Source organism: Lolium perenne, chromosome 6 (assembly GCF_019359855.2).
Source record: "Lolium perenne isolate Kyuss_39 chromosome 6, Kyuss_2.0, whole genome shotgun sequence".
NCBI classification, from domain to species: domain Eukaryota; kingdom Viridiplantae; phylum Streptophyta; class Magnoliopsida; order Poales; family Poaceae; genus Lolium; species Lolium perenne.
In genome coordinates this window covers 61242550-61258020 of record NC_067249.2, presented here as the reverse complement: position 1 = coordinate 61258020, position 15471 = coordinate 61242550, and the positions used below count along the sequence as shown (strand labels likewise).

Sequence of the window (15471 nt, the reverse complement as noted above, 5' to 3'; positions counted from 1 at the left end):
GCTTGTTGTGCGATAACCATGTTCACTGGGGACGCCATCAACTACTCTTTGTTGAATTTCATGCGAGTTGCTATGCATGTTCGTCTTGTCTGAAGTAAGAGCGATCTACCACCTTATGGTTAGAGCATGCATATTGTTAGAGAAGAACATTGGACCGCTAACTAAAGCCATGATCCATGGTGGAAGTTTCAGTTTTGGACATATATCCTCAATCTCGTATGAGAAAAATAATTGTTGCTACATGCTTATGCATAAAAGAGGAGTCCATTATCTGTTGTCTATGTTGTCCCGGTATGGATGTCTAAGTTGAGAATAATCAATAGCGAGAAATCCAATGCGAGCTTTCTCCTTAGACCTTTGTACAGGCGGCATAGAGGTACCCCATTGTGACACTTGGTTAAAACATGTGCATTGCGACGATCCGGTAGTCCAAGCTAATTAGGACAAGGTGCGGGCACTATTAGTATACTATGCATGAGGCTTGCAACTTGTAGGATATAATCTACATGATACATATGCTTTATTACTACCGTTGACAAAATTGTTTCATGTTTTCAAAATCAAAGCTCTAGCACAAATATAGCAATCGATGCTTTCCTCTTTGAAGGACCATTCTTTTACTTTTATGTTGAGTCAGTTCACCAATTTCTCTCCACCTCAAGAAGCAAACACTTGTGTGAACTGTGCATTGATTCCTACATACTTGCATATTGCACTTATTATATTACTCTATGTTGACAATATCCATGAGATATACATGTTACAAGTTGAAAGCAACCGCTGAAACTTAATCTTCCTTTGTGTTGCTTCAATGCTTTTACTATGAATTATTGCTTTATGAGTTAACTCTTATGCAAGACTTATTGATGCTTGTCTTGAAGTACTATTCATGAAAAGTCTTTGCTATATGATTCATTTGTTTACTCATGTCATTACCATTGTTTTGATTGCTGCATTCACTACATATGCTTTACAAATAGTATGATCAAGGTTATGATGGCATGTCACTCCAGAAATTATCTTTGTTATCGTTTTACCTGCTCGGGACGAGCAGAACTAAGCTTGGGGATGCTGATACGTCTCCGACGTATCGATAATTTCTTGTGTTCCATGCCACATTATTGATAATATCTACATGTTTTATGCACACTTTATGTCATATTCGTGCATTTTCTGGAACTAACCTATTAACAAGATGCCGAAGTGCCGATTCTTTGTTTCTGCTGTTTTTGGTTTCAGAAATCCTAGTAACGAAATATTCTCGGAATCGGACGAAATCAACGCCCAGGTTCCTATTTTGCCCGGAAGCATCCAGAACACCCGAGAGCCGCCAGAGGGGGGCCACAGGGCCCCCAGATGATAGGGTGGCGCGGCCCACCCCCTGGCCGCGCGGCCCTATGGTGTCGTCGCCCCTTCGACCTTCTGACGCCGCCTCTTCGCCTATATAAAGGTCCCAGACCTAAAACCTCGATACGGAAAAGCCACGGTACGAGAAACCATCCAGAGCCGCCGCCATCGCGAAGCCAAGATCTGGGGGACAGGAGTCTCTGTTCCGGCACGCCGCCGGGACGGGGAAGTGCCCCCGGAAGGCTTCTCCATCGACACCGCTGCCATCTCCACCGCCATCTTCATCACCGCTGCTGCTCCCATGAGGAGGGAGTAGTTCTCCATCGAGGCTCGGGGCTGTACCGGTAGCTATGTGGTTAATCTCTCTCCCATGTACCTCAATACAATAATCTCATGAGCTGCTTTACATGATTGAGATTCATATGAGTTTTGTATCACAATTCATCTATGTGCTACTCTAGTGATGTTATTAAAGTAGTCTATTCCTCCTCCATGATGTAATGTTGGCAGTGTGTGCATCATGAAGTACTTGGTTTATGCAATGATTGTGATCTCTTGTAGATTATGAAGTTAACTATTACTATGATGGTATTGATGCGATCTATTCCTCCTTTCATAGTGTGAAGGTTACGGTGTGCATGCTATGTTAGTACTTGGTTTGGTTGTGTTGATCTATCTTGCACTCTAAGGTTATTTAAATATGAACATTGAATTGTGGAGCTTGTTAACTCCGGCATTGAGGGTTCGTGTAATCCTACGCAATGGTGTTCATCATCCAACAAGAGTGTAGAGTATGCATTTATCTATTCTGTTATGTGATTAATGTTGAGAGTGTCCACTAGTGAAAGTATGATCCCTAGGCCTTGTTCCTAAATACTGCTATCGCTGCTTGTTTACTGTTTTACTGCGTTTCTACTGCCTGCTATATCACCATCCATCACTACGCGCCAGCAAGCACTTTTCTGGCACCGTTGCTACTGCTCATATATATTCATACCACCTGTATTTCACTATCTCTTCGCCGAACTAGTGCACCTATTAGGTGTGTTGGGGACACAAGAGACTTCTTGCTTTGTGGTTGCAGGGTTGCATGAGAGGGATATCTTTGACCTCTTCCTCCCTGAGTTCGATAAACCTTGGGTGATCCACTTAAGGGAAAACTTGCTGCTGTTCTACAAACCTCTGCTCTTGGAGGCCCAACACTGTCTATAGGAAAAGGAGGGGGAAGTAGACATCACTCACTTTAGAGGAGAAAATTTGCTATGATGATTAAAATGACGAATATGATATTTTAAGTCCACCTACTATTGGGAGAAAATTACTTATAATTACAATATGTCTCCTATATCTCATGATTATGGTTATGAGAATAATAATGATAGCTATTTTATTGAATTTGCTCCCACCATAATTAATAAGAATGACTATGCTTATGTGGGGACTACTAATTATTTCATGCATGCGGCTCATGATAAGAATGTTTTGTGTGATAGTTATATTGTTGAGTTTATTCATGATGCTACTGAAAGTTATTATGAGAGAGAAAAATATGGTTGTAGAAGTTTTCATGTTATTAAAACACCTCTCTATATGCTGAAAGTTTTGAAGTTGCTCTTATTTTATCTTTTTATGCTTGTCACTTTGTTCTTTGTGAATCTATTTGTGTACAAGATTCATATGCATAGGAAGTGTGTTAGATTTAAATGTGTTTTGAATTTTCTTGTTGATGCTTCTTCATTTGATAATACTTGATGCTCGCACTTATTCGGCGTCTAGCTGAAATGCGTTAAAGAAAAGTGGTTATGAAAGACCCCATGTTTTATTTACAGTAATTTTTCTTTTTGTTGTGTCTTGTAAGTTATTACATTTTTAATAACCTCTTCTTATCATTTTATTTCGTTTTTGTGCCAAGAATAGCCTCTAATAGGAAGAAAGTAAGATTTGGAGAAGTTGTTCTTCTAAAAACAGCTGTGATGTCACCATAAAAATTCGTAAAAATAGTCAGGGTGTAATTTTGAGTTGTCACTTTTTATACATATGACCCAGGTTATTATCTAACTTTAGTTAGTTGACAACTTTCCGAGATAAACAACATAGGATTTTCAAAAAAATCGATATTTACATGATGTTCTGTGTTGACAGATTTCTGCACTATTTGCATCTGCCTCTTAAATCTTTTTCTTTTTGAGTTTTTTTTATCAAAGAGATTTTTGAAAGATTGATACAGTATCTTATGCTTTAATATATGTTTGATATATGTTAGTATTGAACCCAAATAGATTTGTTTATTTTGATTGTACTAATGCTGCTAATAAAGAATTGTGAGAAATTTTATGGAGTGTGGATTTTGTACACCCAAGCATGGGTGTGGGTGTATTCTTTACCGTTGATCTGGACCTGGAGATTCGTGCAAAGCCTAACAGAGTGAAACATTATCCTCCATTTCTCTCGTTTTCCTGTCACCTCCGTCGCTCCTTTTCTGCCGGCTTTTGCCAGACGACACGGCCTGCTGCTCGCGTCGGGGGGCAGGAGACGCGCTGGCTACCAGAAAGTAGTAGGGGGCCTGTCCTCCATCCCCAACCCCTCTCCTCCGTGTTCCCTGGTGCTGTAGCCGACGGCGACGCGCAGATAGCTCCCGCCGTGCGCCGTCCCCGTGCGCTGTCGCTGCCGTCGCCAGCGCACGTCCTCGCCGTCCGCCGTGCGCCGTCGCCGCCGTCGCCATCGAGCCGTCCACGCCGCCGATGTCGCCGCCGTCGGCCGTGCGCCGCCGACATCGCCATCGTAGTCTTCGCCGTGCACCGTCGCCGTTCGCCGCCGCCAGCGAGCCATCCACACGCGCCGCCGACTCGCAGGTACAGTTAGCCACACGCGCCGCCGACTTGCAGGCCCGTCGCCGTGCGCCGTCGCTGTCTCCCCGTTTCATTGGATCTTCTTCTCCCCATGGGTACATCATATTGATTTTTCACCCGTTCTCTACTTTTCCCCTTGATTGAATCGCTCTGCACAACCCGCGACAGATTCTCGCTCGCCCCGTTCACCCAGGCAGTGTTCCTGCTGCCGGCCACCCCTATCTGCACCGCGCGGAAGATAGACACCGCGGTGAATTCTCGCAGTACCCTTTCTCCTGCTGATGGCGACTTGAGCAACTTGCAGGCAATGGATGCCGGTACTAGTCCCGGAGGGAGATTTCCCCAAACAGCGTTGATGGCCGTGGCGCCCAAGAGTTGGGCACTAGCATCGATGACGCCGTCGCCCAAGAAGGGACCAGTGGCATCGACTATGATGGGTCCAAAATCCAGGCGTAAAAAGATGAAAGAGAGTCACAAACACTGGGATCTCTCCTGTCAATGCTAAATGCCTTTGAGTGTAGCCAGATGGAAAATTAAGTACAGAGCCTACCATTTTTTTATATGACTGCCCTGGTTTAGGGAATCCTCTACTCTTTCAGCAATTCGTTCAATTCTTAGGAATGTCTTTTGTCAATGCTAATTTCTTCTTCTGTTACAGCCTAACGATGGACAGTACACCAGGGGATGCTGTTGTTTCAGCTTGCTGAGGTGACTTTGTGAAACAGAGAAGCTGTTAAATTTCAGTACATTTTTTCCTCTAAAACAATCAGGTCACTGATGATGATGGCGGTGCGCCAGATGTAGGGAAGAGCATGATCATCGGCATGATGATGGCGGTGCGCCGGATGTAGGGAAGATCATGATCATCGGCGCTGAATTTGCACCCTTATGTGCCGCTCGAAGACGGCAACTCTCTCTGACCATGGGAACCAAACTGTCGACTATTGCAACGACGACCTACTAAGTCACCGGCGGGCGTTTTGTCGACACCGGAGTCCGGAACACAATGCAACGCCGGCTCTGCGCTCAACGCGTGAACTGAGTGGAAGCCGCGATTTGTACCGGGGGAGATGTTATCATTTGTTTCAGTCTTAGTTAGCGGCTAGCTATGTAGCAGTTAGCAGATAGTTTTGGGGTAGTCATGTGTGATATACTGTAAGCTGTTCCATGAACTGCTAGCTAGTTACGTGTGTGTGTGTCTCGTTATCAATGGATGCGATGTACTATGATGTTTTGGTCCAAGTATTACTGTCGCCTAAGCCATTCTACTACTTGAGAACTTCTGTCTGAAACATGATGTTACTGGTCAGGTGTGCTTTCCTTCTTCCACCACCAGTTAGACTCATGCTAATCAATCATGCCACAAAGTTCTGGATCGAAAATCATGAACCAATTCTTTTCAACTAATCTTAACAAAAACAGGAATACGTTTTAAGATATATTGGCTCGACCATCAGATTCAATCTGAGTGAAAATATATAGGTGAAAGAAGTGCAGCCAAATCTCGTTGGCACCTAACACAGGGTCACAGGCGGAACGGCAGCGCTCGTATGGGGATGGCATCGACGACGAGCCTCCGCGTGCTTGGTGGCAGCATCCAGCAGAGCAGTTGGGGCTTCAAAATCGGCGCGTACATGTCTTCCTCCGCCGCCGCAACGCCGCCCCACCCGTATCCGCCGCTGCCGCATCCGCCCCCGCTGCATCCGCAGCCGCATCCACCGCCGCAACCGCCGCCGGTGCTGCATCGATGGCCAGCTGCTGTGCAGAGAAGATTGAGACATGGTGCAGCAATGGAGGCGTGCGCGAGGAAGGAGTGGACGAGAAGATTATGCGGGAGCAGGAGAGTTGAGGGATGATGCGCCTGTCGGGTGAGAGAGGAGACATCGCATCCGGGAATGCCGGTGCCAAAGCCGTGTTGTGAGGCTTTCTGCCTCTGTTGATGGGACCCAAGACCTGTGCAAAATTGGAGGAAATTGGAAACAAACATTTCTCTCACCTACCATCTTATCCGAATCTCCAAGGATCCGATGGCTGTGGAAGCATCCACACCCATGCTTGGGTGTACAAATGTATTTCCCAATTTTATGTGAAGGAAGTTTTCAAGTGTAGCGAGAGAAGAATGATGTGATAAGATGAAGAATGGACAAAAACTCAAGTTTGGGGATGCTCCTGCACCCTAAAGCATATTTAATAGGTACAAGCGTCAAAGCTTGGGGATGCCTAAGGCATCCCATCTTCATTAACAAAGCAACATGCCATCTCTCCATGCGCTATATTTTTATTGCTTCATACGCTATGTGTTGTTCTTGGAGCGTCTTTATTTTTGATTTTTTGTTTTGTTTTGTTTTGTTTTTGTTAGCTGTAGCATATGTTGGATCCTGGCACATTTGTTTTGGATAAAGAGCAGCTCCTTTTTTATTGCATAGAACGCTTTAGTTTTCGTTGTTATTGTTCTGCGAGTGTTCTAGTTTTCAGGTACTGCGTTTAGCTCTTGTTATTTTACTTGAATATTTTTCAGAGCACGCTAGTATTATTTATTTATGTATGATTAGCTCTCTGGTCCATAATTAATATCATATTTTAGAGTTATTTCAAATAAGTTGATTGGTGTTGGATACAAGTAAAATATTTTATGACTATAATGAAGCAAAAGGAAGCTTGTCTAGACTGTGGCATAGAATTTGGCTCGTCATGTTGGATATTATTCTTGTCATATGCTTAGTATTTATTGTTGTAGCATGACTTGTTTCAAATAGCTGAGAGTGCATAATGTGTCATTGAAAGAATTATGTGTTGTTTCTATCATAAAACCATAACATTGTGGTATTCTCCTTTGATGCTTTATTGGGTTGACTTGGCGCATGCTTACACCATGTTATGACTATAACCAATCAACTAAAGCCTATATGATCATTTTGTTTTGACTTGTAATATCACTTTATGCTTTGACTGATAATGTTTTGTCGCAATGCATGCTTATAGCCAGTATTGCTCTCTTAGGTGGTCGCTCCCAGTTTTTTGCTAGCATCCGCCTGTGTTGAGTATGATCTCTACTCGTGCATCCAACCACCATGAGTTTGCCAATTGTGTCCACCATATCTATCTAGTAGCATTATTTCTATTCCAAGTAATTCATCATGTTTTTGTCTTTCAAATTAAATTTTGACATGAGAAAATTAGTCAGTAAAGCTCTCACGAACTTGATGGCACATTTACTTTCTTGCACTTAAATAAATTTGATCATTGTGCCTATCTTATGAAGTTTATATGTTTGCAAATTGCGAGTTGGGAGTTAGTAGAACGATGCTTTCATGGGGAACACTTTCGACATTGCACTTATATTTAGTTGATGTCATGTTTTTTTGTCTATGGATGCCTAGCGGTGCAAAATAAAATGGAAACTTATAAGTCCATGGAGTTTTTTATACGAGTTAGGGAAACGCCTGGGCCGCTAATCTAAGCCATACATCATTTATGGTGAAAATTTATAGCTAAGCCATAGTGAGCATTCTATGAAGCATTTGCAATAAAAATCTATACCCATAGTAAATAAAAAAAAATCTAAGATACTCACTGTCTGTTTGTCTTGGCATTTTGGCATGGGATGTCTCCACAAGAGTACCTCCAAATCACGGGCAAGAGGTACCCCGTTGGCGTTTCTCAATGATACTTGTATACTTACAATGACAAGAACTTATTTGGGACCTAAGTTGAGTAGCATGAGGTTTAGGTACTCGCATTCAAGGGATTTTCAACTTGTGATTTGCAAGCATATAACTCATTTTTGACTCACATTAACCTTAACCATTCAAGATGCTTATGATAGGGGCAATGAGAGCTCAAAGCTAATAAGTATCATACTTTTTGGAAGGTTTATAGGACTTGTTTATCTTGTTTACTCTGCAAAGAGTCTCTCTTTTACTTTTATGTTGAGTCTTCATCTTCTACTTTATGCACCGATTAAGACAGCATAGTTGTCTCATTCTTAGTGCAATGTGCATAGTCTCAAAATTACTATTGATTGATTCATGATTGTACTATTGCTTGCTCTCAAATTACTTGTATCTAGTCACCCTCTGAAATTTGAAGGTGTTCTAGCATTTATGTTTTGCTATTCCATAATAGACATGTTGAGTACCACTTTGTTATGTTTACTTTCAATGCACTATTATTCATGATACTTTGTTTGAGTTACTCTTCATGTTATAACATAGTTGCTAAGTTCTATTGAATTATATCTATTATGCCTATGTTAGAGTACTTAGATCCCAGCTCACAAAGCTTTACATGCTTGATCAATATTGTGTTGGCTCCATGTCACCTCAAAAATTATTTTGTTATCACTTACCTAACCGAGGACGAGCAGGAGTTAAGCTTGGGGATGCTTGATACGTCTCAAACGTATCTATACTTTTTGATGCTCCGTGCTTGTTTTACACCAATTCATAGATGTTTTTCTTACACTTCGTTGCACTTTTACATGATTTCCGGCACTAACCTATTAACAAGATGCCATAGTGCTAGTTTCCTGTTTTCTGCTGTTTTTGTATTTCAGAAAAGTTATACATGAAATATTCTCATAATTGGACGAAACAAAAGCTAAAGTTAATATTTTACCGAAATGAAGACGAAGTCCAGAGGGGGGTCGAAGAGGCGCAGCAGGGCGCCCAAACCACCCCTAGGCGCGGCCTGGACCTGGCCCGCGCCTAGGGTAGGTCTGGGCCCACCAGGCACCCCACCGACCTAAATTCTCCGCCTATTTATACATCTTCTCGGGAAAACCCTGGATACCCGAGCCTCCATCCACGAAAAGTTCCGTCGCGACCGCCATCGCAGAACCCATCTCGGGGAGTTCTGAAGCTCTTCCCGGCACCCTGCCGGAGGGGGAAATCATCGCCGAAGGCTTCTACATCGTCATGCTTGCCTCCGAAGTGATGCGTCAGTAGTTCATCCATGGACTATGAGTCCATATCCGTAGCTAGATGGTTGTCTTCTCCACTCTGTGCTTCATGTATAGATCTTGTGAGCTACCCTACATGATCAATATTATCTTTATGTAATCCTATATATTTGGTTTGCTGGGATCCGATGTATATTATATACTATGTTGATATTGATTATATATTCATGTCATATGTTATTTGTGATCTTGCATGCTCTCCGTTGCTAGTAGAAACTCTGGCCAAGTGGACACTTGTGATTCTAAGAGGGGGTATTTATGCTAGATAGTAGGCTCATTCCTCTAGTTTTCTGGGAGAGTGCCATTTAACTTCTAAGATTGTAGATATGCTGTTGCTACTAGGGAGAAAACAATAATATTTTATTCGAGAGTAATTCGATTGTTTACTTTACACGCGTTGCTTAATGCGATAGTTTGTTGCTTTCAACTTAATACTGAAAGGGACGCGGACGCTAACCAGAAGGTGGATTATTAGTCATAGACGTAGTTGGATTACGGTCTATGCATTATGTTGTAATACCCATATCAAATCTCATACTAATCATCTTGTTATGTATTGGTCGATATTCTATCAATTGCCCAGCTGTAATTTGTTCACCCACCATGCTAGTTATCTTTATGGAGAGACACCTCTAGTGAACTGTGAATCCCGGTCCTATTTCCTTTACTGATAAATTCTACTGCAATCCTGTTCTGTTTACTTTCTGCAAACATCTCTTTCCACTCGATACGTCTAATCCTTTGCGTTCAACAAACCGGTGAGATTGACAACCTCACTGCAAGTTGGGGAAAACTACTTTGGTTGTGTTGTGTGCAGGTTCCACGTTGTTGCTGACGCCGATAGTGCGTCCTGCCACTAGTCAGCCAACAACACCTTCAGAAGTCACGTCTTTCTCCTACTAGTCGATTAAACCTTGGGTTCTTACTGAGGGAAAACTTGCTGCTGTGCTCATCACACCTTCCTCTTGGGGTTTCCCAAGCGCTTCCACAATTGCCAACAAGATTTTCTGGCGCCATCACCGGATCACCATCAGGCGGCTAGGCGTCCAATGTGTCGACGAGGCGCCTCATGCGGCGGCTTGAAGTTGTTCGAGCGCCTCCTGCTTAATTATGAGGACGCCATGTGCGACGGCTGTAGATGTGTAGAGAAGGGTGTTGGTGTTGGCCTTAAGGTCCGTGGCCAACTTAGTGGTGGCCTTCATCGCAGTGTCCGCTACTAGCTAGGCCTTCTTTGCCCTCATGGTGACTCATCGGGCACTACGCTTCATGCTATCCTCTGCCCCGCTCCGCCGTCGCCATCTCTTTCTTCGGTGCATTGGCCTTGCTTCCGTGGGGTAGCGACCGTGCCAGGGGCGAGGTCCATGGTGTAAGCAGCGTCCTACATCGTAGGATATTTCTTGGCACCGACAAATTTTGTGGAGTTTGGTGGCGGAAGAGAAAGTGGCTTTGTGTTCTACTGCCCGATGGACCCTAGGGGTAGAAGAGGGGGACACGTGTGAACACCATTTTTATTTGTGTTGATGCATTTACAACCCAAATTTAGGATTATAATAGATCACCGCGACGGTCCGTTTATGTCAGGCCGTGAAAATGCCATAATAATACTAAAAAGACAGAAATCTTGAGAGTGCACAGATGGAGGCCGAGCTACATGTAGCTCTTTATTTTTAAAAATTTGGAAATCATATTTTTAGATTTCAAAAACATCTAAAAAAATCATCGACTTAGCCAATAATGAAATCTATAAATGTGTAAATCCTCAATGTGAAATCCTTTTTATTGTAGGCTACACAAAAATGGTAAATATGTGAATCTGAGTATAGTAAATAGCGCATATTTCAGAACTATAAATTTTTTCAAATTTTGTTATTTTTGTATACCCTAGAATACGAAGAATTTCACACTAAGATTTGTAGATTTCATTATTGGCTACGTGTAGAATTTTATTTTAATTTTTTTAAAAAACTTTAAATATATTTTTTAAATTTTTAATTAAGAAGAGATACATGCAGCTCGGCCTCCATTTGCAGTTTCTCCATAAACGTTCCTGTATTATCACGAGTTCATGACATTGTAACGTGGCGCAAACTTACTTCACCATATGTTTTGAGTATGGATGTTAACATCAGTACAGTGGGTAACATTTCTTTTGCTTTATCCCGTGCCGTCCAATTTGAAAAAGTTCCTAGTGTCCTCATGCATCATAAATCCAAAATCTTGGTGGAGAGAAAAAGCCAAAAACTAATACACGGAGAAGAAATGCAGTAGAAGGAAAACGACACAGGTCTCACACGCTCCTCCCGTGGTCGACTCTGCAGTCCACACGCGGCTGGTTCCACCACCTCATCTTCCTCCACACCCGGCGGCAGTCGCACAGCGCCAGCCGTCCGATCGGCGCCGGGGGAGCCGTGGTCCTCTGCCCCATGTTCCGCGGCCATGCCCCTCTACACCGGCTCCCCCTCGCCGTCGCCGGCGGCGGCCGCCGCTCTCCGCAGCGCATCCCCGTCGTGCCGCACTGTCACGCATGTGAGCAACTTCTGTCTGTGCACTGTTACATGAGCTGCTTTCATTTTACCTCTTTGTTTCCCGATTCAGAGCTCGCATGCATGTGTTTGCTGTAGACCGAGGCCAGATTTGGTGTTGCTAATCCATGTTCTGCTAGTACTAGTGCTACTACTTCTTTACTATAATCTGGAAATTGTTGGTTCGATTTGTGGTAATTCAGTACCTGACTGAACAAATCTTGATTGGAGAAAGGACTAGTGATCTATGAACTCAAAAGTGGCACTGAACAAAAGAAATGAATGTGTAGCGGACTTCACCTCTTTTAACCCTGATCCCTTGTAAAATTCTGCAGCTCCTGCTGCCAAAAATAAATAAAATTACTTCAGGTGGGGTTTTGCCCCTCCGTTGGATCGTCAAAAAAAAAGTGCAGCGCTAGGTTTCAGATCAAAATTATCAGCTACGATACTTCATGCTATATCAATAGCAGTGAATTTATGTAGAGAGATGCTTTTTTTAGTTCAGAGCAAGTTCCTGGTTCAGCGTTCAGCTCGGTTCTTTGATTAGAAAATTTTATATGCATCGTTCGAGGAAAGGATATTCTTCAGATAGCTTCACTAACTTGTGCTCATTTCCTTGTCCTAATTGTCTACTTATTATGCATTATTTCCTGCAACCCTTTCAGGTTATGTTTAGGCAGAAGTATAGTTTCATGGTGGCATTGCAGGCCCAACATTCGAAATATGCTCCTAACTTGATCAGATCGGTTGTAAAAAGTATTAGATCAGATACTACTGATGGTGACAATGGAACGACCGAACCAGCTAGGGAATTGTTGGAGCGGCTATTTGTGAGGACACAAAGTTTAGACAGTAGTGCTTCTCATGATAGTGAACTGAGCCTGAGCATCGAGGTACTCAAGTCTGAATTCGAGGGCGTCTTGTCCATCCTGAGAAAGAAAGAGAGGGACATTCGGGATGCGGAGAAGAGGGTTTCTGATGATCGGGTAAGATTGAGCCAGACAAAACAGGACCTTGATCAGAGGGAGAAAGAGATCAGCAAAGCACATGTAAGGCAACAAGGAATAGAAAAGGCACTGAAAAAGGCAAGTAAAAATCTGGCGTTACGAGTGAAGCAGATCAATAATCTGAAGCTTCTGGTCGAGGAGCAAGACAAGAAAATTGCCAGTTCACAATCTTTGCTTTCTCAGAAGGTAGTTGAAGTGGAAAGTCTCAAACAAGATATGTTCAAGAAGAATGAGGAAGCAAACCTACTGCGTTCAGAGATCAAGTCTAAAGAACAGCTTCTTCTTGCAACTAACCAAGCCGTTGTGCAGCAAGAAGCAACAGTTAGGGAGCTGCGAAGTGAAATTAAAAGAAAGACAATGGATATCACCAGATCAAATGAATTAAGGAAAGCTAATGAAGAGAAACTAAACGTTGCTGAGCAGGAACTTGAGAAGCAGAATTTAGGATGGTTAGCAGCACAGCAAGAGTTAAAGGAACTTGCACAACTGGCATCCAAGGATACAGATGATCTCAAGGGTACTATCACTGACTTCAAACGTGTGAGGTCTCTGCTGGATGCTGTACGCGCTGAACTTATATCTTCAAAAGAGGCTTTCGCCTCCTCTCGCAGACAGATAGAAGATCAAGCGGTGCAGTTGCAGAAGCAAGTGCAAGAACTCAAGGACCAAAGGGTGTTACTGATGTCGTACACCCGTGATTTGGAAGCTGCTCAACTGGAGATCCAAGGAAAGACAAAGGAGCTCAATAATGCACACTCTCGTTGTCATGAACTTGAATCACAGTTAATTCAGGAAATGGAGAAGGTTGAATCTTTAGAAACGGAATTAACCAAAGAAAAAGAGAGCTTGGAACAGAAAACTGAAGAAGTAGACTTTCTTCAGAAGGAGCTTGTTCACAAGGAAAATGAGTGCAGTAAATCACAAGAACTTGTTAAAAGAAAAGAGTCTGAGCTGTTAGAAGCAAGACATGAAGTCCAGGATATGAAATTAAAGGTAGAGTCTATCCAATCGGCTGTTCAAGAGAAGGATTCGGAGCTTTCATATACACAGAGCAGACTGACTGAAGTCAGCAGTGAAGTTATTGATCTTCAGCAGCTACTGAATAGCAAGGATGATCAACTGGTTCAGGTTAGAAGTGAATTACATGATAAAGGACAACATATAAAAACAATGGAGAGTGAGTTGGATAGCATACGATTCAGATGCACTCAAGCTGAATCTGTGGTGCAAAGGATGGCTGAGCTCACTGGCGATCTTGCTAGTTCCGTAAAAGTTGGAGAAATGGACATTTATGCATTACTCGATGATGAAATTTCAAGCACAGGTACAGCTCTCGAGTCCAATATGCATAAGCATAATCAACTGGAGGCTGACATAGAGATGTTAATTGATGCCAAAGATCAAGGGCTGAAGGCAGCACTTAGGAAGTGGGATGTGAAGGGGGTGGAACTAGACGAGTTGGAAGAGTTACCTGAAGATCCCAGTGCCACGATAGAAGTTACTGGTCTTTCCAGTGACACAACAGTGGGCAGCGTTGTAGGAGAGATGGATCTCCAGAAACTTCAAATTGAAGCTGCTGAGGCGGAAGCACTTGCTGCTACTGCTGCATTGAAGAAATTTGCGGATATGACTACGAAATCCTTCAAACGTGGCAAAGCTGATTCTGATATCGATTCGGTTGCATCAGAGAGTGCAAACATCGGTAAATATGATTCTAAGATGGAAGTGGAGAAGAGGACGGATGTGATTCTTGAAGCTGAAAAGGAAATAGTTAGGCTCTTTTCCTTGACAAAACAGCTTGTCACTGATGACGTAATATATGATGTGGAGGAACAATAGCTTCTGAGTAAAATCATGCAGTCAATCAATTCTGCCAAGGTACATCTTCCAAGGTAGATTTAGCATAGATATACACCATAGATGTTTTGAATACTTATGGATAGCTATGTGGCCCAGAAAGGTAAGATCCTCCCTGGTTGATTTGGTAAATGCCATTTTAAGAAAGATAACATGTTGAGAAGAAAGTGGTCATCCAATCCTTTGTTGTTTCGGTAATGTACGTCAAACAATTCCTCCTATCCTTGTTGTTCAAAAAAAAAAAATCCTCATATCTTTGTGCAATGTGTTCCTACTAAATATATGTGGGGAGTTACTGGTATGGAAATTGGTGCTGGTTGTTGGAGGGGTAATCCTATATTCGAAAAAGGGATACAAATTTATTCAGTTTAGATGAAATCTAATTAACTAACGAAACTGAAGATTGGCACTTAGCTAGTCTGACAAAACTGAAAAGAAATGCAGTAGCTAGGCTATTCAACATTCACCATTTTGATTCACCTGTTGCCCATCCGGCCTAGCCGCTACCACAAGATGAGGAAATACGGGACCATGGTGGCGACGGGTGCGCGCGCGGCGCCGCCACCCTGATCTCCCGTCTCCGGCCTCCTCTGCACCTTCTGAGCCCAGATCCGGAGTCCTCGCTGTCTCCTCCCGCCGTCCCTCCTGCAGTCCGGCGCAGGCTTGGCTCTCGCATCCTCGCCTTTGGCGCGCGGCAGACGCCGGCCGGATTTCCATGCCCCGCCCCCTGCGCTCGCTGCATAGAGAGCTGGCAGAGAGGTGCTCGGTACTGTGCGCCGTCGCCCCGTGTCGTGGCCGGCATGCTGCAGCCGCCTTCGGCTGTCCCGCAGGCGGCACGCTGGAGACTGCAACCACAACCTCGACCATCCCAGCATCGACACCGGCGCCCGCCGTTCTTGCTGCAGCTGTCCTTGCTCTCCGCGTCGCAT

The 15471-nt window shown here is 43.4% G+C and overlaps 1 protein-coding gene across 1 annotated transcript; it reads left to right on the top strand.

Annotated features, from left to right (window-relative positions):
* Window positions 1-11544: 11544 nt before the first annotated feature.
* LOC127308134 (uncharacterized) lies at window positions 11545-14865 on the top strand. Its single transcript, XM_051338906.2, has 2 exons — window positions 11545-11682; window positions 12344-14865. Exons 1-2 carry the CDS (start codon window positions 11593-11595, stop codon window positions 14522-14524), a joined length of 2271 nt encoding a protein of 756 aa, XP_051194866.1. The 5' UTR covers window positions 11545-11592; the 3' UTR covers window positions 14525-14865.
* Window positions 14866-15471: the final 606 nt, after the last annotated feature.

What these genes read in the sequence shown, in the direction of transcription:
- LOC127308134 (XM_051338906.2), top strand. Translation starts at nt 11,593, where the DNA reads ATGCCCCTCTACACCGGCTCCCCCTCGCCGTCGCCGGCGGCGGCCGCC. An exon ending in CGTGCCGCACTGTCACGCAT is followed by an intron (nt 11,683 to 12,343) that starts GTGAGCAACTTC and finishes CAACCCTTTCAG; the next exon opens with GTTATGTTTAGGCAGAAGTA.